The sequence below is a fragment of the Hoplias malabaricus genome, chromosome 1 (genome assembly GCF_029633855.1).
Source record: "Hoplias malabaricus isolate fHopMal1 chromosome 1, fHopMal1.hap1, whole genome shotgun sequence".
Taxonomy (NCBI): Eukaryota; Metazoa; Chordata; class Actinopteri; order Characiformes; family Erythrinidae; genus Hoplias; species Hoplias malabaricus.
In genome coordinates, this window is record NC_089800.1 from 61,954,550 (window position 1) to 61,977,325 (window position 22,776).

At 37.0% G+C, this 22,776-nt stretch overlaps 1 protein-coding gene across 4 annotated transcripts in view; it reads right to left on the bottom strand.

Annotated features, from left to right (window-relative positions):
• The window catches only part of ralgapa2 (Ral GTPase activating protein catalytic subunit alpha 2), a 112,982-nt gene extending 90,206 nt beyond the window's left edge, over nucleotides 1–22,776 (bottom strand). For all 4 annotated transcript variants that reach the window (XM_066669965.1, XM_066669975.1, XM_066669958.1 and 1 more), the window contains exons 1-3: nucleotides 22,550–22,776; nucleotides 2,035–2,145; nucleotides 655–704 (exon numbers count right to left, since the gene is read on the bottom strand). In XM_066669965.1, coding sequence (XP_066526062.1) covers nucleotides 655–704; nucleotides 2,035–2,145; nucleotides 22,550–22,655 — 267 coding nt within the window. In that variant the 5' untranslated portion in view covers nucleotides 22,656–22,776. The remainder of the gene's footprint in view (nucleotides 1–654; nucleotides 705–2,034; nucleotides 2,146–22,549) is intronic.

Here is a 22,776-nt window from a genome sequence, read left to right on the forward strand (position 1 = left end):
ACATGCTGATAGCTGAGGGAAACACCTTCACAATGCAATGCAATGCAGTGCAAGGACAAAGAGCCACATCTTTACTGACATCCATGTTACAAAACAACAGCTGAGGGCCAACTAGACCAAATCCTAAAGAAATGCAGCACAACAGCAAGCATCAAAGATGTTACAACTCACTCAGTCAGACACTTTCATAAGTGGTTTGTATGTCTCAACAAATTTGTTTGCTCATATATTATTGCGGTAACATTGGTTATACAAGTGAACCTGCCTGGATGTCATAACTAGTGAAAACAGACAGCGTGATGGCAGAGAGTACTCAGAATGTCACCATAAAAAAAAAAGTTAAACATAGCTCTTAGAAGGGACTTGAGTTGGTTACAAGGACAAACTACTTGAAATGACAAAAATATCTGAATAGAAAGGAAACTCCAATGATATCAAAACTATGCTTTGTCACTGTCTAATATAAGATACACTTTTATTCAGTCAGGATCTCATGAAAAAAATACATCTTATTGTCTTAGGAAAGCATCACAATTCACAGAAAAATACACGTTTACCATGTATTTCAATATGGCCCGATAATAGTTCAGCAGCAATAACATCCAGTGAAACCAGTGAAACAATAATATTAATACAAAAAAACCCTCAACTTACTTCAAAAATAAAGAGAATGGAGTCCAGCTCCTCACGTTGAGCTTTGTTCCCTGAAAAAGATCAAACATATTCAGGCCCCAACAAAGAACCAGTAAGAAGCTAAACTGAACCAACGGCTCTGAATAGAAATTAAATATATGTTTTCATAAACTATGGATGAACACTTAAATCAAATGCTTATAAGTGCACTTCACATTTGAACAGGTTATGGCCATGCATTGTTGGTCAAGCAATTAGTAATTCAGTGTATCTCTCTAGAAGTACACATGGTGTGTTCATATTAAGGGCTGTAATAGGTTTAACTGTATTAACCCTTTTTAATTTTTGTAACAGGCCAACTAAAATGATTGAAAGGTTTACAAAGGAAGCATCTCACTTTAGCAAGTGCTCAAACAAATACAAAAGAATTTTGTCATTTTTTCAGAATAATTAGATTTCAAATTAATAATGTAACATTCATCCTGAACCCATTTAAAAACCTATCTTTGAGTTTCTTTACAAATATTCAAGCACAGAATTTGTACTGTAACCTCTTCTAACGCACAGGTTCCAGGTTTCTCTTCACTGTGAATTTTAAAGCAAAATAAATTTGGTTCGTAATGAGATGGCTCAATAAAAACAAAAGCTTTATTGGCTTCCAATGTGGGAGCATATGGCCTCGAGCCAGTCAGAACATAATCTCTGACTGTTATGTCATAACTGAGCTCTTACAGACTGAGGAGAGCACCAGCTTTAATAATTCAACAGCTCACAACAGCCATGGTTAAATGCACTAGACATACAGGCTGTCACCTTCCAATTTAAAGAGAGCAATTGGGTGACCCTGGGCAAACAGTGGAGCACAGTGCGTATCGCACATCACATGCATTATACAACATGTGTGCTTTGGGCAAAGTGATATTCTACCCAATTTTTAAAGATTCAACACATTGCAGTATATAAACAGCCCAAGTGTAGGATCTGGATATATTTTAGTAGATTCTTAATCTGAAAACCAACTTGTATGATTCTGAATTGTACACTGCTATGTTGCATGCAATTCTGCTGCAAATTCAGACAAATCTAATAAACTTTATTATAGTCATTAGGTAAAGATTTGATAACAAGTTGCCAATAGAAAGTGTTCCATAAAGGAATTTTTCCATAATCATTTAATATGTGTTTCATGCTACCAGTGGTAAGCTGTAAGCAGCTGTTACTGGGCAGATCTGTGCTGTTGGCTTGAGTTAATGCCCCTGCACACATGCAAACCATACAGGACTGCAACATGATCTCTAAGATGCTAAAAATTACAGATCAAATTTACACTGTTGCTGCTTACAACTAGAAATTTTAAAAGTGACCATGAGATGAATCCAAAAGACATGAACACAAACTTACCTTTTTGCTTTAAATTACTTTCCAGTGTAATGAAATTTTCATAGAAGATAAAATAAATCTGTGAGCTGTTGGTTTCAAAAAAAGTTTTCAATTCACTCCTCTCAGAAATATCTGGAAAAAACAGAGAAACACATGGTCATTAAAAAATAAATAAATACTTTGTTCACGTGCCATTAGGGTTAAACAAGTTTACACACATTATGCAGTCTTCCTAGGCCCAGCGGGTCATCAATAATGAACCTTAAAGCAGGCCTAATTTTTTAATAAATGGAAAAGCAGGCTTTTTTTTTTTTACTTTACATATAATTTCAATGTTTCTTTAAAAAAGGCAGTGGTCCTATACATGAACCATGCACTTTAAACAAGGGCATAAACAACCTGGTAGAAACGATTTTGTTGCTTACTGTTCATCAACCCATCTATAGCAAGGGATTTAATTATTCACAGGACTGAACATGTCCAGTCACAGTGTACAGTGTTTTATTGCTTGTCTGAACATGAAAGTAGTAATAAGCTGTGGATATACCAACAGGACGCAACCCATCATGGGTGTGAATGTTAAGTGTTAACATTACAAAACATGATTTTGAAATAATTTTTGTTTTAAAGTCTAGTACAATCCATAATCAGGCAGGTACCCTCCGTGAATCAGAATGAGCACAGTTCTTTTCTTTTCTTTACAATAATGGAGAACATGCACTATAAAAGTAGGTTCCAATTAGCAGAGACCTCTATACATAACCTGGTCCAGAAGTTACATCACTGAGAAACAAAAATGCTGTTAACAGATTGCACTGTTACTGAGGTCTACAAGAAGCTCCGGTTGCTCACTGAGGGCAGAGTTATTTTCAGTTTATCATTCAAATTACCATCTAAAGTAGTTGTTGTATGTCCTATTCTGAGTACACTGTAAATCAAAATCTGTAAAATGTACAGTAAAAAACCAGCAGCTGTCACAACATGCACAGAAACATACACACACACACACTAATCTCCCCAAACACAACCCAAAAATAAAAAAATCTCAAAGACCGAGAAAAACAAAGAAACTCTGAAAAATCACAGAAAATTTGGAGAAGCAAGGCATGCTGGGAGCTCCCTAATTAGCCTCAGCGCCTCCTAGTCATTGGACATTTGTACTGCCCATAATGGATTGTGTGATTAACAGTGAAATAATGTATATTTTTACAGTAAAGAGATGTAAAATGATGTAAAGAGATGTTTTGTTTGATTAAAATATTTATGGTATTTCACTGTCACAGAAAATGTTTAGAGTTTACAGTCATTTCCTGTCATCATTTTACAGTTTTCCACTGTAAATTTTACAGACATTTTATGCAGTGTAGTAATACTGTGCCCCATAATAATTACACTGTCTATTCTGTGTATTATTCACAAAGAATTGCATTCAACTCAGCAACCAATGGTGTACAAGATATCTTTACCATACAGCCAATCATTCTCGTTTAAAGCAGTCTTAATATAAAATCGACACAAAAAAAATCATAATAAATTAATAAATAAATAAATAAATCAGGCTTTATGTTGTGTACAACAGCCCTACATTGAGGGCAATGGCAGTTTTATTTAATGACAGATTATTATATGTTTTGTTTTTGTTTTTTCCCCAATCAGTCCAGCATTAGGTTGTAAAGGTCTAACATGGCAGCTCTCCATGTTGAATATAAGCAAATGAGGGAGGGTGGTCACATGCTAAACATGTAATTATGCTTTTCCTTCTGTCGTAGCATAATGCTTAACACCTTCTGCAAAGCAATGTACTAAAAGCAGGCAGGAACTGGAATCTCCTCTTAAAGCCTCAACATTCAGCTCTGGGGAAATACTGGCATTTGGAGCCAATTTGTAGCAGCACTGCTGGCCTGATTTCTAATAGCACTGGGACTGCAGGACAGATAATTAGAAGGAATAGATTTGATGGTTGAAATATTCTGCTGGAACACTGCTCAAAAGCAGCCACTGTGTGGCCTTCACTGGAAAAATGCATCAAATCTGAGGCAATAAATCAATCATGAACTAATATAACTTAAAATATTATGATGTTAGTTTTTTTTTTTCTTCCATTTCAGAAGTGAAGCACCTCATGGAACATGTTTGTAACTTGTTCACATACTCACTATTAGCAAGTGCACTACATGATCCCTTTTTCTCACATACTTACTCACATTTAGGGACAACACCACAAGGGGTGCCATTGTGCTTCACATTAATTACACTGTATGTTCTTTATACTTGTTATTTTAAAAGCACATAATTTTGTGCCAGGTTTAAAGTGGAATAAAATACCTATAAGAGAGTCAAACAAATATATATCAAACAATGACAAGTTTAAACAAATCCTATTTGCATTTGGTGAGAAAAATATTGACCAGCTCTAACAAATATCTCTTATCTATTATAACAAATATCTATTATAAGAAACAAGAGCAACAAGAGAAACTAGGCAAGCCTACGTTTGTCGGACCACCATTAGCCATATAGCCATTGACATATAGAGAGCAGGACTAGTTAATGCAGAAATGAATAAAGGAGCACAAAGTTTTGTTCATAATATATATTACCACCTTGTTTTAAAAATGAATTTAATTTAAATAATCTCTCTGATGCTGATATTTTATTAAACAACTGTCTCCTGATACCATTGTGATTCTATTATTGTTGTGCACCCCAATAAATTGACCACAATATCTCCAAAAACTGCAAAAGATGTTGTGAAAACACTCTTAAACTGTAATTACAACCAGCTGGCCACTTGAATTATATGACACTCATAGCTCACAAAAGTTCTTATAAAGCTGGATTACATCTGGCATATGTAGCCTAAGGTGAACAGCAGTTGTGACTTGTCAAGCCTCCCATATAATTTTCAATTTTAATTTTAAGTAGTGAAACCCAGATATCCAGACAAATTAAAACTATTGCATTATTTCAGGCTTCTAGGCAAAAACAACACCTGAACTCATGACATCATCCATACCATACAGTACAATACAATACAGTAGTGAACAGCCAACATTCTGCATCATACTTAAAGACGAGAATGGCTTTTTAGGCCCGACACTAAATATTGACTTTCTTGCTGTATGTAATATTAGCAGCACCTTGCTGTAGCCTATGTGGCCAGTTAACCACTTAAAAGCTCTGGTGTGTTAACACAGCACAGCGTGAGGCTTCCTCTCTCCCTCTCTCTTTACTCAGTCAATAAGACCCTCTAGGTCACTTGTACTCTCTTTCCAATAGCTTACCGAATAAATATTTTAAACAGAGTGCATTTGCTTCAATTAACAAATGTCTATTAGAAGACCAGTAGGCAACATAATTTTCGAAACTATCTAAGAAAAATTTAAATCACATAATCAAATCAGTTCTGCTGTTATTAAAGCATTAAAGACCATTTACAAAAGGTAAATGTTTACTAAGAATAGAAGGATCTTTACTTCTATATTCTGTACCACGTACATTACCCCATATCTGTGTGAAAAGGTATTTGCCCCCTTTTTTCTATTTTTGCATATTTTTAATACAATTTTAACATTTTATCAAGATAGCCAAACTACATGAAGGGGCTGTTTTAAAGCTCAAATACAGTTGGGTTATGTAGCAGGACATTTACCTACATAAGTAATTCCATCCATCCTTTATCTGTAACCGCTTATCCAATTTTTAGGGTCGCGGGGGGTCCAGAGCCTACCTGGAATCATTGGGCGCAAGGCGGGAATACACCCTGGAGGGGCAACACAGACACACACACATTCACTCACACCTACGGACACTTTCGAGTCGCCAATCCACCTGCAACGTGTGTTTTTGGACTGTGGAAGGAAACCGGAGCACCCGGAGCAGGAATCGAACCCACAACCTCCAGGCCCCTGGAGCTGTGTGACTGCGACACTACCTGCTGCGCCACCGTGCCGCCCTACATAAGTAATTCCACATGTGAATACCTCAAAACCAACAAAACTAAGGTTTTGTGGAGGTTGAGCCAAAGTACAGCAAGGCAGGGCAAGTTTATTTATAGAGCACCTTTCGTACACAACAGCAATTCAAAAAAATGATTTACGAAAAAAGTACAGAAATATTACAGTAAAATAATTCAAATGTACTATTAATAAAATAAGGCAGCATGGTGTCACAGCCACATTGGTAGTTGGATTGGAGACTCAAAATGTCCCTAGGTGTGAGTGTGTGAATGTGTGTGTGTGTGTGTTGCCCTGTTAAGGACTAGCGACCCTTCCAGGGTGAGTTCCTGAATTGCGCCCAGTGATTCCGGGCAGTCTCCGAACCCACCCATCCCTGAACTGGATCAAACAATTTAAAAATAATCAATAATAAAAACAAAGAAATAGATTAAATTAGAGATGTAAAGAAATAGGGCAGGACGGGGGCGCAGCAGGTAGTGTCGCAGTCAAACAGCTCCAGGGACCTGGAGGTTGTGGGTTCAAGTCCTGCTCCAGGTGACTGTCTGTGAGGTGTTTGGTGTGTTCTCCCTGTGTCCACGTGGGTTTCCTCCAGGTGCTCCGGTATCCTCCCACGGTACAAAAACACACATTGGTACATGGATTGGTGACTCAAAAGTGTCCGTAGGTTTGAGTGAGTGAGCGCGTGTGTCGCCCTGCGAAGGACTGGGGCCCCCTCCAGTTTGTATTCCCACCTTGCGCCCAATGATTCCGGGTAGGCTCTGGACCCACCGTGACCCTGAACTGGATAAGGGTTACAGATAATGAATGAATGAATGTAAATAACTAAATGCAGGCTGTTATGTGATAAAGACTGACTTGAACTCCATTGAGATACTGTGGCAGGACCTCAGACAAACCGTTCATGATCAAAATCTCTCCAGTGTAGCTCAAATTCCTCAGCAGTGATGACTGCCATTGTTACTGCCAAGGGTGGCACAACCAGTTATTACCTTTAGGGGTCAATTACTTTTTCACATGGGTTTGAATTGAATCATCATTTAAAAGCTGTATTTTGTGTTTATTCATTTTGTATTTATCTACTAATAAAATTATTTAATATTCAGGTGTGACCAACAAAAGTGGAAACAATTGGGAAAAAAAAAACATTTTCACAGCACTGTATATAAGTGGATTTTGTTAATCTTAAAACCAGAAGAATTTTGTGGCAGCAATGTCGAGTACTAAAGGCATTCTTAAACATGTGTAGCAATGTTGACTTTTCTGCTTTCAAATTTAGAGTTCAGTGATTTTTTTCTGTAGTCAAAATAAGAACTGTTAAAAGTGTTGAGAGGCAGGTTAAATTGTGCTTTTACATTAAAAATCTAATCAAAAAAATTTTTTACAGTGTGCGTATGAATCAGTTCTACAGATACATCTTAAGAAGACAATTTTACAAACGCAGAAGTGAAGCATCTGCCCGCCAACCACATACATGGGAGCAGCTCATATCAGAACGCCTCACATGCTCTGCTTTTCAGCACTTTTCATTGTGTTAGGACTCTTCCTGGAAAATACATTGACTCATCAAAAAAGACACCTTCTGAGGGAGGAAAGTTGTATGGAGAGAGAGAGAGAGAGAGAGAGAGAGAGAGAGAGAATATCCCAGTGACTACATCCTGTGTTGAAGAGGATCCATCTGTGCTGGTGATACTGGCCTTGAACCAAGTGACACATCTCTTCTAAAGCCTTGTGTACACGTTTGTTTTCACTTCAGATTTTGGCTGATATCAGTGTAATATTGCATTTTCAGTAGCAAGTGAGCCAAATTCAGTGACATTTATGAGCGGAAGTGTGACCGGCTGTTCCTCTAATGATTAAATCATAATTCAGATAGACACTCTGTGCACATTTTGTTAATGACTGCTGCCTGCAGAGTCATCAGCTTAAAATGATTAGTAATTTATTTACGTATTTATTTATTTTTTTCCTTCCAGGATTCAAAATCAACATGCATTCCATTTGACTGAAGGTGAAAAATAAGTTTTGCAGATTTTTATTCTCTCGATTTTGACAAGATTCATAACCTTGCTGTCCAAAAAAAAAAAAAAACATTTATCTGCCTAACTTTATAGGAGAAAGCAAATATCTTCTTCACTTTCAATGAAAGTGAATTTAAAAAATATGCCATTCCAAGTAATTGTAGAGCAGTCCTATTGGTCCATTCATCATTAAATCTTGTAGTAAACTAAAAATCAACAGAAATGGAGATATATATGTTTTTCTTTGGACAGTGACGATAACCGTGATATATTTTGAAAAAACAGTGAATATTTGAAGAATTGGGTAGATCTAACATCCCAGAGACAAGGTAAGGATTATTGTGTAGACATGCACTACTATATCAGAATCACTAGGCATTAGAAGATACCTAAAATTACTGACATCTGAAAAGATTATACTTGTGAAATTTAATTTCAAACAGACATTTGATGGCATATTTACTGTATTCCAAAAAGCACTGGACTACTGTGCTGAAAGATATTTTTTCTTTGTAGCATGCAATAGGTACAGTGGCACCTAACCCTAGGTTAGCGACAATGGACCACTTTGCAGACAATGACTTGAGCGATAAGAGATTAACCCCCTTATATAATTTCCAGTTCCTCATCTTTATTGTCTTGGACTTTCGTTTTACAAGAGCAGGATGTGTTCTAAACTGTACACGAGCTTTGGAGCTAATCAGATCTAAACAAATTCCTGAAAATGCAAAAGATGAAAATGATGTGGAAGCAGAATAATTATACTATATACTATAGCCAACATATACTATTTAAGAAACTATCTATTTTATATTGTGTGAATAGCTAAATCAGTTATCCATCCTGAAACTCAGTGAACATGCATTTCACTTACTGAAGCCAAGATAAAAGATAAAATTCCCATGAGACAAGCAGCAAATGAAAACTGGATTACAGGCCTGACGGAAAACGATTAGGGAAAATATCCAGCAGCTGGTTGTGTCTGTGGGTCTTATATGAAGCAGTCATCAACTGAAAGTATGAAACATAAGTTATATGATGCACTTAGCATAGATTTCTCAAGAACTGAGGCAGGCTCTTCATTCTCATAGTCACCATAGTTGCCATATGAAGCTTTAGGTGGAAAAAGGATTAATATTTTTAAGACTGCAATGAAAAGTCAATAATATCTGATCATTAACATGTTTAAAACTGTAAAGACACTCATAGAAATTTTACCAACTTCATATACACAAAGGTTTTATTCAATGGTTTCTATCAGGTCAAAACAGCCTACATTCGTTTATGAAAAAGCCAATGATCCACAAATAACAAGCCATTGCCTGTACTGTCTGTACAATAGCTCTTATTTCTAAAAACAGCATATGCAAATCACTTTTTGAAGCTGTGGTTGAAAATGCTTTCACACTCCTGAAAAACACTGTGCAGGGTTAAACATACTGTAGTTTAAAGCCATGTTCAGGGATCTTAAAAATGTTATTATATAGAAATATGTCCATTCCTCTTAGACCTGGGCAATAAAACAATAACAGCATGTGTCACAATAGGCACATGGACGATGACATTAATCAAAATGTTTAATAGAAAATTCAATATTTTTACTTAAATGCATTTAAAATAATAACAGGCAGGAAAGCTTATAATAAATATGTATCATTTGGTTTTATGAACACATCCCAAGTATGCTCCCACCCTGGCTGTTAAAAATCCTACCAGATCCCTTCATAACAGGCACACAAACACTAAGTCACCTGTAGCATTCGGCCGCTTCTTGAACAGACTATGAGGGAATTGTGAATAAAAAGGGCTGCTCAGCTCACCACTTTGGCTGTTTCTATTAAAACATGCACTGTCCCTAATAAGAGTGCTGCATACTGTTACTTGGTGATAAATGAGTGTATATTTGGTGCAAATGTCAGCAGTGGAGTGATCTGTCTGGAGCTTTAAGTTATGATCTAATTCAGTGATTAGCAAGCTATTAAAAATATTAAACCTTATATTATATAGATGTCGCAATATGCTGCTACAAGCTAAATATCATTAAAGTGTTTGTAACAGGCAAAGTTTAGTGAACTGACTTGTGTTCAGTCGGCGTGGCCAAAGCTCTAACTAGCCCATTAGCATCTGCATTTGGGACACATGGTGTTTATTTACAGCTTGTGAGAGATGTGGAAGTGAATATGTTTATGTTGAAAGTATCTATTCATGATACACATTACATACAATTTTAGAAAAAAAAATTACATTTTAGAAACAGCATTTAAAATCGTATATCCATATCATTCTGACCTGTTCCCCTGATCAATAATGCACAAATCCTTAAACATATAAGTTAGAAATTATGTGCCTGCTTTCCATGTTTGCAGTTTCTTCTCATCACTGACATGTTCAAACATCACGCTTCATTGATGTCAGACTACACAACATGCACCAGGTTAGACTCTTACCATGAACACATCTGCATGCATTTATTTCCCATCTTTTAAAACATAAATCATTAAAAAGGAAGGTTATTTGAAAAGTCTGACATGCATTATATATACTGTATAATAGTTTATATTAATTTTATTAACATATACATTTATATGTTATATTGTACATAAATGTAAACAAAACTGTGCTAATTCTGCAACAAGATTGTGGACTAGAAGGGCTTTTGTATATGCACTGAAATACAAAAATATAAGTAACATTTTAGAACATTTTAACATAAAACAGATCAAAGCAGGTGGGATGCATGTATTAAACTCATCAGAGCTTGTCAAGCTGATATTTACATCCCTCAAACCTTCAGCATGACCTGTCAAGCCAATCTGCATGGTGAGAGATCGGTCTGACAGACATGAATAGAAAAACTAACAAGGAGGTTAACAGTAGAGATGTTTTGTTATTGAATTGGTACTGCAAGGACAAACCACCTGCTTAAGAATATATAATGTATGATAGTAACTATGCAAGAGACTTGTCATATATATATAATAACACTGTCTAGGTTGTAGTCCCATAGTAAATAACAACCTGCAGTGGGCTTTGACCTCACATGGTCGCCGAGCCAACACACAGTAAACAAAAACCTGTTCTGCAGCAAGATTTAGCCAAACACTGCTGACCCTGCACCTGCAAAAACCCCACCTCTATCCAACACTTTCACCTTGTAAGAGTTATTACAAATGAAAAGTTGTACCACATGGCTCAATGACACACAAGAGTCATAACCCCAGTCAACTAACACATAATCTGAAAGTAAACACAAAAAGTTACCTTAAAAGAACAGCCAAATAATAAGAGCCATAACATGGATACATGGATTTGACTATGCTGATTTAACCAAATATTTTTGACTTAAAACAGGAAAATAGTGCAAGACAAATAACACATAACCTAAACACTCATACAATTCTACACAGAGGTCTACTAGTTATAGAACTGCGCGGTATAATGATAATACCGTATACTACATATATTTAAAATGTGGACGTGTGTGTGTGTGTGTGAGAAATTTCTGTCCTGTGTCTTTAAAAGACGGCTAAAATGTTCATGTGCATTTAAGAGAGGCACAAGGAGGGGGCGCTGTGGGAGCTCAATGGCCACTGATGGCACCATTTGAAAACGGTTGGAGAGAAACACAAGCTCAGTAACCCACCGCAGTTATAAGTTTAGCCCTGAGTTAAAAGAGAGAGGAAGAAAGCTGTAAACAGACAAAATTCTCTGGAAATCCTTCACTCGACTTTATGCTCACACGTTTATGGCTTTATCCTCTAAATATGTGTGTTTTGAGCCTCAGTGTGCTGAAAAATCTGCTGTGGTTTGCTAAACCAGTTCCTGTTAGCACCAGCTGTGCTTGTAAAGAGTGTACACCGTTTATTTTTCGCTAGCTTGTTTCTGAACTGTTCTGTTCCTTCAGCACGAGTTGCTGAAATTTGTTCTCTCAGAAACAGGTTTTTAACGTTAACACGCGTGTCGGTGTGCACTGTCAGGATGTGTTTAGCTAAATTCACACTTCACTCACACATATAAGGCTCAGCGCAGCCTGCCAGAGCACCCCCCTCCCCACGGTAATACCGTATACCAAGATAATATGATGGTATGAAAAATGTGCATACCACCCATCCCGAACTAGTAATATTTTCTTACTTAAAATCCAGACCCAGTACTCCCTATTGGATAGAAAACACACACACACACTAATAATATATATATATATATATATTTGGATATATTGGTGTGTGTGTGTTTTCTGTATTATATCACACACATTTATCAGGCTGAAGATTCTCCTAATGGAGGTAGTATCTTTTGCATCAATGAAAGGCAGCAAATTCTAGTATGAACCCAGTGGCAGCAAGTTTTTAGTCAGTATCAGTTTCATTGAATATGTGCAGTTAAGACTGTTAACACCTCCTCTTTAAGGTAAATCTGACCATCTAGAACAATAACCATTTCCCAGTATGACAAATGTATCCTTGATTAGATGAATGACAACTAGGCTTAAAAAAGTACAAAAAGCAGAAGCTGTGTTTGTGTGGTTTTGTGCTAAAATTACTGGCTAATTCCCACAGGCAGTAGGTTAACAGTGATGTGGTACATTCAGTGCATCTACCTGTTTAAATGTATTGTATTTAACCTTCATTAGGGCTGTACCATATTGTACCTTGTGCAATAATATCGCAAAATATTTTCAAATTATATATATATATATATATTTTATAATTTGAAAACATTTTGCGATATTATTACAGTGGAAATTTGCTTCAAAGAATTTGCACCAAAGGAGAGTGATTTCAGTGCACTGGAGGTGGTTTGGAAATAAAATATTAACATTCTCTTTCTCTCTCTCTCATATATATATATATATATATATATATATATATATATATATATATATATATATATATAATTTATTTAAATTGAATATATTAATTGAATATAATTAATATAACATTTGTTTTGTTGCAATAGTGTGTTCTTTCATATAGTCAAAAATATATTTATTGCCAGAATACCCTGAAATATGATATTATTTTAGGGCCATAACCATCTGCATAGAAAAGTAAGTAACTAAGTAAGTACAATTTCTTTATAGAGCACATTTCACACGACCGAAGTGCTGTACAAGATTTGTACATACAAAAAATACAATTCAGCAAACGAACATTAGCAATTAAAATGGCAAAGTAAAAATGTGTGTTTTAAGTCTGGACTTAAAAACTGCAAGAAAGGGAGCAGACCTAACATTCGGTGAAAGACTGTTCCACAGCCTCTGTGTGGCAACAGAAAAGGCACGATTACTCCCCATTATCAGTCGAGACAGAGGAACAGCTAGTAGTAAATGAACAGAAGTTATTTCCCAGCACACTGCAGACTGATGTCCGCTTGTTTCCTGAAGATTTGAGCATAGCTTCTGTAGCAGCCATTAAGTTGTCATAGGGAAAAACAAGTCAGAAAAATACAACTGTGAAGCCAAAAGGCATATAAAATATTCAGCATAAGGCACTCAAGGAGAAAATAACATGCGCTCTATCTTGACATAATGTTAACACATGCAACACAAAACATGTAAAAGCATATCGCTTTTACAAGTATAACACAACATGAATGCCGATCACTGGCACTGGCTTTTGTGCGTGAAAATATAGACTTTTGATTACTGATAGCTGCTTCCATGAAACAGTGCAAAGAAACTCATGGTCTAAGTCAAACTGGGGAGAAAGGAAAGTCATTACATCCCTCTGACATAAACTCATAAGCTGCCACATATCTGTAAAAGCCCTATAAGAGGCCATTTGATAAAGCGGCTTTCAGCTTGCCGCAGTATAATCTGTGACCTTAGGTGATATGTTTGCCCTGACCTTAGTTTGTAAAACTACTGCATGCTGATGGTGCAGTAAAATAGCTGTGTTTTTCCAGGTTAATTATTAAAGTACATGAAGACAGGTAAAGTACAATCTGGTATTGCACTGTCTCAGAGGAGCTTAAATTTGGGACAGTCCACATTTAAAACTGCAGTTGTGATCTGCCAGGCAGGGAGGTGTCAATTTGACGCAGCTGAAACTTTCCCTCTACCTGCTCCAAGCAGATAAGCTTGGTAGCTTAGCAGTGTTTAACAGCTCTGCAGCAGGCAGCAACACTGGCTTCTCATGTCACCCCCAATTACCTCATTTGTTGAACCAGTGATGTCACTTTAAAATACAAGTCAATGAAGAAGCATGTAACACATACTGAATTGATTAAATTACTGAAGTAGAAAAGCCTGGGCTTGTAAGTGGATAAGTGGACAAAAAAATAACCACTTAAAAAAAATTCACTGATTGTATACATGTCAAAAAACACAGCCTTGCACGTGTCACCAGTAACAAGGAAAATGATGTGGACCAAAACGTTCTCAGCCCATCCCCCACAAGTACTGAGCATCACTGAAACTTTAAATTAGATTTCACCATGAAGAAATTGAATTCCAGAAACCGGGAAAAACGTCCACACTTCAGACATTAGTCGTGTATTTACAGGTGTCAGTGCATATCCACAAGCACAAAAATGGTGTCGTTTATCGGTTGTAATATTGGCTAAAATTCCAATATCGGACAGATAATAATAACTAAAAAAAATCCACATATATCGTTCATCACTAGTGTTTTCCAATGTGTATCTGTAACAGTCTGAATTGTGCTTTGTTCCACTTAACTTTTAGTCTGCTAATAAGGATGCCTAACTAGGTTAAAAAGGTGATGGATATGACAAATATCACAGAGGTTATGTTAAGGAGAGCAGACGTATATCCATTTCCAGCTCAAAACAAAATCACAGACTGATTTTAGCTGTAATTTATAGTTAAGCTGTTATAAAAACCAAAGCAAGTTGTGCTAGTTACCTCTAGCAGCTGAGTTCAACATTCTCAACCATTTAATGATCTTTGTTTATTAAATCCTTTTGGTTAGCTCCGTTTTTGTCCCTGTATTCCTGAAAATTACATTTTTTTTTTTTCAAGACATGCCAGGTATAACCAATATTCCTACATGAATATCCTCATATGATAGCAAAAGCCTTTGTACACACTGTAAGCTCATTCAGTCATCAGGGCATATCTCAGATGCAGAACACAAATAACACACAAAAATGACAGAAATTAGGCATGCAGTTTATGAAACACCAGTACATTGATCATGCTGCTACATACTCCGAATATGGCACACCTTGAAATATTTTGTTGTCGTTTATCACCATCACGATTGACAAACACGTAAATAATATTTCTGATCTACTCCATGTTCATAGTGATTGATTAACAGACCCATCTTCTTAAAATATGTTAACGGTTAATTGGTGGCACCTTTTACCAGGGTGTGAAAAAGAAAGGCAGTGTACCAGTTCACTGCCTTCCATCTCGTCTTAAAAAGATGTCTCCTACACATTCACACCACTGTCATACCTTGGCTAAACACTGAACTGAAGCCCCAAACAATAAAGTGACTTTGAGCTGCCTCATCAGCATGCTCTGAGTGAAAGAGGAAAGTCAAGATCCCACTCGCTCTATTCAGCCCTTCAAGAATCCTCACTGTGCAACCTAACGGATACAACTAAGGCTGCTTTATAGACAACCTAAAAACCTAAATTAAATACACAGCAAAAAGACACACAGAGATAAAGCACAGTATAAAAGATGTGCTCAAACATGTCACATTGCTTTACTGTAACTCACATTCAAAAGACAAAAAGAACTGACAGAAACATGTTCCTATGCATGCTGTTTTTTAACATTTTTCCTGAATTGTGCCACTAATCCTCAATGGATTTAACCTACTATTTGGACAGATAATATCATGACTCTTCCTTAAACTACTCGATCACTTGAAGTGGTATTGCATCAGGGCCAAGTAGTTCTTGATGACAGACACTTTATCTGAGCAATACTTCTAGATTCAGAAGGTCAAGGATGAATGATAAAAAGGACTGAAAATACTGGTCAAGTACAATATCAGACTATATTTACCTTTCACTGTTAAGTGGTATAACATGGCAAAGGGAGTAGCCATACTGTGTGTTACTTGTAAACACACAATATGAACAGCAAATATAAGTCAATATTACCCACCCATGGAGTATGATTAGGAGCAATCCTTTTTCGGGTAGTGCTTTTCAACATTCTCTCCACTGTCTAAAAAATCCCAGACGCCTCTGCCATGAGCATAGGCGCAGCGAGAGCGAGCGAGAGAGAGAGAGAGAGAGCCTAGCACACAGACAGAATGTTTCAAGCATGCACACAGACTGAAAATCTTCCAAATTGTAAGAAAACATTTGAACATCTGAAATTTATAAAAGTGATTTTTGAGCCTTTAAATGTCTTGTTCCACAAAGCTGGTTGTGCCAGGACAGGGTCCTTTAATTCTGGTCCCAGGGAGCAAGTGCCAAGCAGAGTTTGGTATTTTCTCCGCTTTAACTCCCCGATTAACTCACCTGACAATTAACATATGAGTGGAACCAGGCCTGTTTCAACAGGGACATGAGCAAAGTGTGTTGGACAATGACCCTCCAGGAACGTAACTGAAGAACGGTATCCAACATCCTGAAACTATAACTGATGGACAGTTATGATGCTATTGTTATACAGAAATAATAATAATAATAATAAATATATATATGTCTACACCTCCTAACCAACAACATATTATCTTCACAGCATGATTGTCATTCCCTAGCATAACAGAAGCAAAATGTGGATATTCCATACAAAACAGTTATTTGAGAACAAGTTTGACCACTCTATGCCACTCCTTCTGCTACTGTAGTCTTCTAATACCAACAACAACACAATTATAATGAAAGTGTGTCATCAAGACAGCATAAGATAGGGCATTCCTAAGGGTTTTTGAATGCCAACCAACCTGTACAACACCACCTCCTAGTTTACCACAATGAGGCCAGTCTCACCCCTGGCAAGGACAGTCTCACAAGAGTGGAGTTTGCCTAACAGTCTGAAATATCATGTGTGGCTTAACAACAAAACCCTCAAGATTCTAGACGTGAAACTGATATTCTAGCAGTAAAACCTTAATATGAAGAGTGCTTACACAAAGCTAAAGGTAAGAAAAAAAGATGTGAAACTTCCAAGCCAAGATTTTTTAGATTTGGAATGTTCTTCAGTGCAGTGTTCAAGACTGAAAACACAGATCTAAAACAGATTGCACTATGTGACATTTAGGATTTAATGGTGAAACATGAGTGGACGTTTTAGCATCAATGCTAATACAATATCCAGAACTTTTTGCAGTGTTGTTGCAGAACCCCTCCTCCCTTTAACAAGGCAGTTGGTCATTTGCGTCTACGAGTTAGACATTCAAACAAGGATGCAAATATAATGAAAATACACAAGTTTGTTGATATCTTAAAAAGAAACAGACAATATTTTTTGTATATAAAAGACATTTTAAATATTTTCTAAAAGGATAAAAGTGGGGTCAGCAAAATTTGTCCAAAAATCACTTAAAAAGAAAGTTAAGCAAGAAAAGACTAAGTTGCAGTTGAGCAATTGTTTCACTTCACTGAAGCAATACCTTATGAAAAAGACATTGTAAAATTATTTTACTGCCATGGAGTAATCATTTTCTGAGGGCAGTGCGGGAAACAACACAAAAAACACACCATGGCTAAATGTGCATGATTATTTAAATATCAAATAGCCTGTGTCTGTATGAGAATGAATGCACAATGTAGCATGCTGCTCTGTCAAGTGGTGTTACCATATGCATATAAAAATTATTTTTCTATCCTTTATATGGTGTTTGTAATATTATATACACTGTGCACTCAATGTAGTTAGATTGTAAACTACTTATAATAACATATATAACATACTAAATGTTCCTGGGACATCACACACCCCAGGAAATTTCCACTGCTAATTAAACACTCAATAAGACACAATCATGAAAGTAAGGAAATGTCCAATCTGCTACGACATAACCATTTACACTTAGACTTCATACAAACTGAAATGCTACAATTTATCTCCCAATGCATTAACTTTTTATGCAAAAAGACAATACATATTGTATTGTACAGTTTTTATATTCTTACATCACCCCTTGGCTCTCAAATTGTTTGTGTCTTGACGTGCAACACAAGGAATAGGAGCGCCTGTGAATTTATATACATACAGCCATTATCCAGCATGTTTATTCACCCATTTGCATGTCACTCTTAACAGGTTGAAAGTATGCATTACGAGAACTATTCTGATAAATAAAGCAGGGGTTAGTATGTGCAAGGAGACAGAAAGCATGAGTCCCAGTGAAATCATTATGGGTCACTAATTCAACTAATTGAACAGTACACAGAAACCAAAATGGTGTATTTACTGTTTGTGGTCTTGCTGACCGTTGTCCTTGTTGCTGTAGGAGGATGGGGGAGGTAAAGACAGACTGTGTGTGATCAGGTGCTGCAGTAATTACCAAACTTAGCCATGCCCAACCAAGCATGACATGCACACGCAGCAGCTTTCCAACTCAAACTCTCAGCTTTTGAATCTGGAGTCCAAATCTATCACTACCATGTGCACTAATCCTTAACGCACAGACAAATGACTGGTAAAGTACGGGTATTTAGATTTAAGTGTGGTGTATTTTGTGTACTGCAGAACAACAGGATATTTTAGGCAATTCTGGTACTGTGCTGCAAAAACTATATTGTAATTATACTTATTTTTCTGCATGGGCATGTTATTCCATTATATAAACGTCGGCAGTAATGTAAGAAAGTTTGATATCTATATTGGCTCCATTATCTGCTGATCTTTACTGAAAATAAAAATATTCCTTGAAGAGCTTTGGAAAGTTTTATGAACTACCGTTTTGAGCATGTAGAAATAAAAATAAAATATACTGCATGTGATGCATTTTTTTAATCGCTTCTCACATTACTCACCAAAAAAATACCCTTAGTTACGAATGTGGCACATATCAGGCTATGAGTGTCATGTTATGGTAGAAAAACATTTATTTCCATTTAATTCCTGTACAGCAGTTGTGTAGTGACTGACATCTTGCAGCAAGTAGCAAGAAACAGACAAGAAGCTATAAGTTGGGGCAACTGCTTGTCCGTTTGTTTGTCATTTGTGCTGCATTATGGTGCAAGGTTTAACTGCACCTCTCAGAAATGGAGTGATTAGCCTACTACATCTGATTAAATATGTGCTTCACTGAGCAGTGCACAAAATAAAACAAAATAGAAATAGGTCCGGCAGTGATATGCCTACCTCCCATTGTCTATATTGTGTTTTGGATATCTTTGCTTTAACTCATAACATATGAAACAGCCTGAGTTAAACGGATGTTCACACATTCTTCAAGTTACACAGAGAAAATTCAAACCATTCATTCATTCATTGTGTGAAACTGTTTTTCCAGTTCAGGGTCGCGGTGGGTCCAGAGCCAACCCAGAATCCCAAACCCAGGATTCATCAAACCATTCTCAAGCAAAAAAAGCAAAGCAGGCTGTATAATTGGAAAAGGAACAGGGGGTGTGAAGGAGGTGAAAGGAAAAAAAAAAGAAAGAGAGAGAAAAGAGGTCTCGTCACCCTAATATCCATTACTCCCATCACTCATTCTTACTTCCTATCTGTACAGGAAGCAGCCAGTAAGAGGAAATCCTTCCTTTTATAAAAACAGCCCTGGGGAGGTAAAAGAGTGTAATGAAGAACCTAAAAAAATAAACAGACCTGGCTTATCATGCCAATACTTAAAAAAACAAACAGCAGGCAGGGAAGTTACAGACTAAACTGGTCTGCACCCTGTGCTCGGTAGTCTTGACATTGAACCAGAATTGGACTCAGCAGAAATGACACTGAAGCACTGTTCACACATTAACATCTATAAGGGGCTGAAGCACGTTTGTTTCAAGTGAGATTCCTGTAATCATTTTAGATGGCTTCCCAAAGTCGGTTTTAAATCATCCCTCCCGCACTATAGTACAAATTAAGCTACATAGGAATGATCCTGGAGTTCCATTATGAAGGAATATTCAAAGGTTTGTTTTGAATTCAGTTTGCTATACTGCTAAAAAACACCTTATAGATGCCTGTGGAGGCCATCTGGATATCTTGAAGTTTAGTAAAGGTGAAAACATTTTCATGTGATGTGTCCAAACACTCTGCCACTCTCTCAGTAAATAAAGGCTGTGTTGATAGAATCTACTCAGCCATAAGCATCATACACCATCTTTCAAAGATCTATACATGTTCACTTCATATTTATTAAGAATTGCAGAAATTTCAGAATTAAATTATTAGCCCAAACACAAATAGTAATACAACAAGCAGCAACTGGTATCCAGCAAAACAGTACAATTGCACAAAAAAAAAAGAGAATTGGTACACCCTCTATAATTTTCTCTGTCCCTTGAGAGTTCATTATCTGTTGTTGGTGCCAAAACTAGGTCATGTAATATTACAGCTTCATATTAAATTTGCACAAATATGAGTATAATAGTACAGCAGGGTTGAGTAACTAAAATAAGCATGCTGAGCTTTGCAGATTTTGTAAGTCTCTAGGAAAACATGAGTCATTTATGGGTAGGTTTAAGGATATGCCTGTATAGTGTTACTGCAAGTTTCACAGATTCTTTCAGGGAATCATGGTGCAAGGCACAGGAATTGTTGTTGTATGTATTTATCCCAGAGAGCACAGTCTGAGTTTATTAATTTTAGAAAAGTGCGTGTCTAAATTAAATGGCTGTGGCCTGCAACTTCATTGTGGCCTAACATTTTTGAAAATTATAGGGCGCAAGGGATGAATTCACAAGTTACTGCTATCTGGGAACTAAAAGTATATGCAATTGAATAGTAGCAAGCAGTTGTTTTGCTCATCATCAGCAGGTCTATATTGGCTTGCTGGAGGTCAGATGCCTCAGGAGACACAGACAGGAAGTATCTCTGAATGTTAGCAACCTGAGAGGTGTTATATAATACATTTCTGGGCTATTCCATCACCATGAACCCTAACGTTATCACTGCGCCAAAGCTGATTGAGCTTATTATTATTTTACTACAATTTAAGCATTTAAATTCTCATTGTCAGGAACTGGCTTCATTTGCACATTCTCTGTTTTATTTGGAGCATTTTTAAAGCAATCATGTTTAGTCTAAGGTTTATACAAATACACTTTGATATTAGTTTTTCAAACCACTATTGTGTAGAAATGCACAACAAATTTGCTGTGTGAGGTGTGTTGCTTTCCACTGGATTAGACACAATAGTGTCTAGAATATCTCAAACTTGTGGTAGGCAATATGAGAATATTTAATTTGCATGGGTTATATTCCTATGTTTATGTATAATGTGCATTTGAAAGTGATTTCATAGACATCCGCAATAGTTAAGAACACTAACACACTGCGTGGTTTGTGCCTCTAAACCAAGGGTATTGGACTCTAACCTATTTGTTCTAGCTGGAATGCATTCTCAGAGTAAACAGCAAAGCACTTTGTACGTGGCTCTGTATATGAGCCTCTGCTAAATGCCATAAATGTAAAAAGTACAAAGAGAATAAACTAGTTACTTTGGTTAAACTGAAATAAGTGCAGTGCAGTAGGAGAAAGGTTGATATGTTCATTTAAAAAACAATAATTAGACAGTCTTTAAGTTTTTAAATATACCTCTTTGGGCACTGGGTTTCTGTATCATTTATCATAGTATTACATATGATCACTTAACGCTATTGAGTTTTTATTTTTTTTCATTATTACTGAAATATGGCATGAGAATAATCAGAGATGGACGCAAACGCTGCAGGTGCTGTGTAGGCTCCATATAAGCAGCGTTTTCCAGTTACTCCAATTTAACAACCAGGTAAGGAAATCAAAGATAGTGGAAATAAAGTCTTCTAAAAAATGACCCGATACATTAATGTCGAGAGTAAACAGTCGTTAGGCTACCTGCGGAAGCTAGGAAGCTAGCTAACGTTCCCTAGCGAGCTAGTCAGATAAGTCAGGACATTACAGAGCTGAACAATTAAAGCCAAGTGACACCTGACCCTAGCTAGCATCACCAGTCATTCAGCTATGTAACAAAAACAAGATGTATTCGTTATGCGCTCGCGTTTCTTGACTGTAGATCTCCCGAAGAGGCTAATATCTTTATTGTGAATAAAAAAACAGGCAGCGTCATTCAGTGAAACAAAGGCACGACGGATTGCATTGCATGAAGCTAGCTAACGTTAGCTAATTGGTCGACTGTAGCCATACATATAAACACATACACCTAGCTAGCTGGCTAGCCAGTGAGGTTGCTGTCAGAGCCATAGGCTGAATCTCAAATCACCCTCTGCTTCTCACAAAGCGCACTGCATAGACCTCACACGATGTCTTCTGCACCCAAGCAGTGCTCTAAATATCCTACAGTAAGTCGCAAAAGTAATGACCGAATGTCATTAATAGCATAAGCTTTTTATTCAACACTGGTTGATTGCAGAGAGCCGCTACTTTGTGACCTCCGTAGTGCACTAGTTAGGGAGTAGGGTGCCATTTAGAACCTAGCTACAGCATCAAAGCGGGCAGGCTTCAGTACTCACCTAACAGAGAGCGGAGATGCTTCAGGCGCGTTAGAACATCCTTCTTTGGGTCCAGAACTTTCTGTGTAGATTTCTTGACGTCTCCATAGCCCCTTCGAGTGAACATGCCGCTGTAAAAGTCAATTTTGGAGCCCGCTTTACCTCGCCTTTACCATTCAGTCGGTGTCCTGTGTGCCTCCTGACTCTGGCGGGGTCGGTGGGTGTGTGTGTGTGTGTGTGTGTGTGTC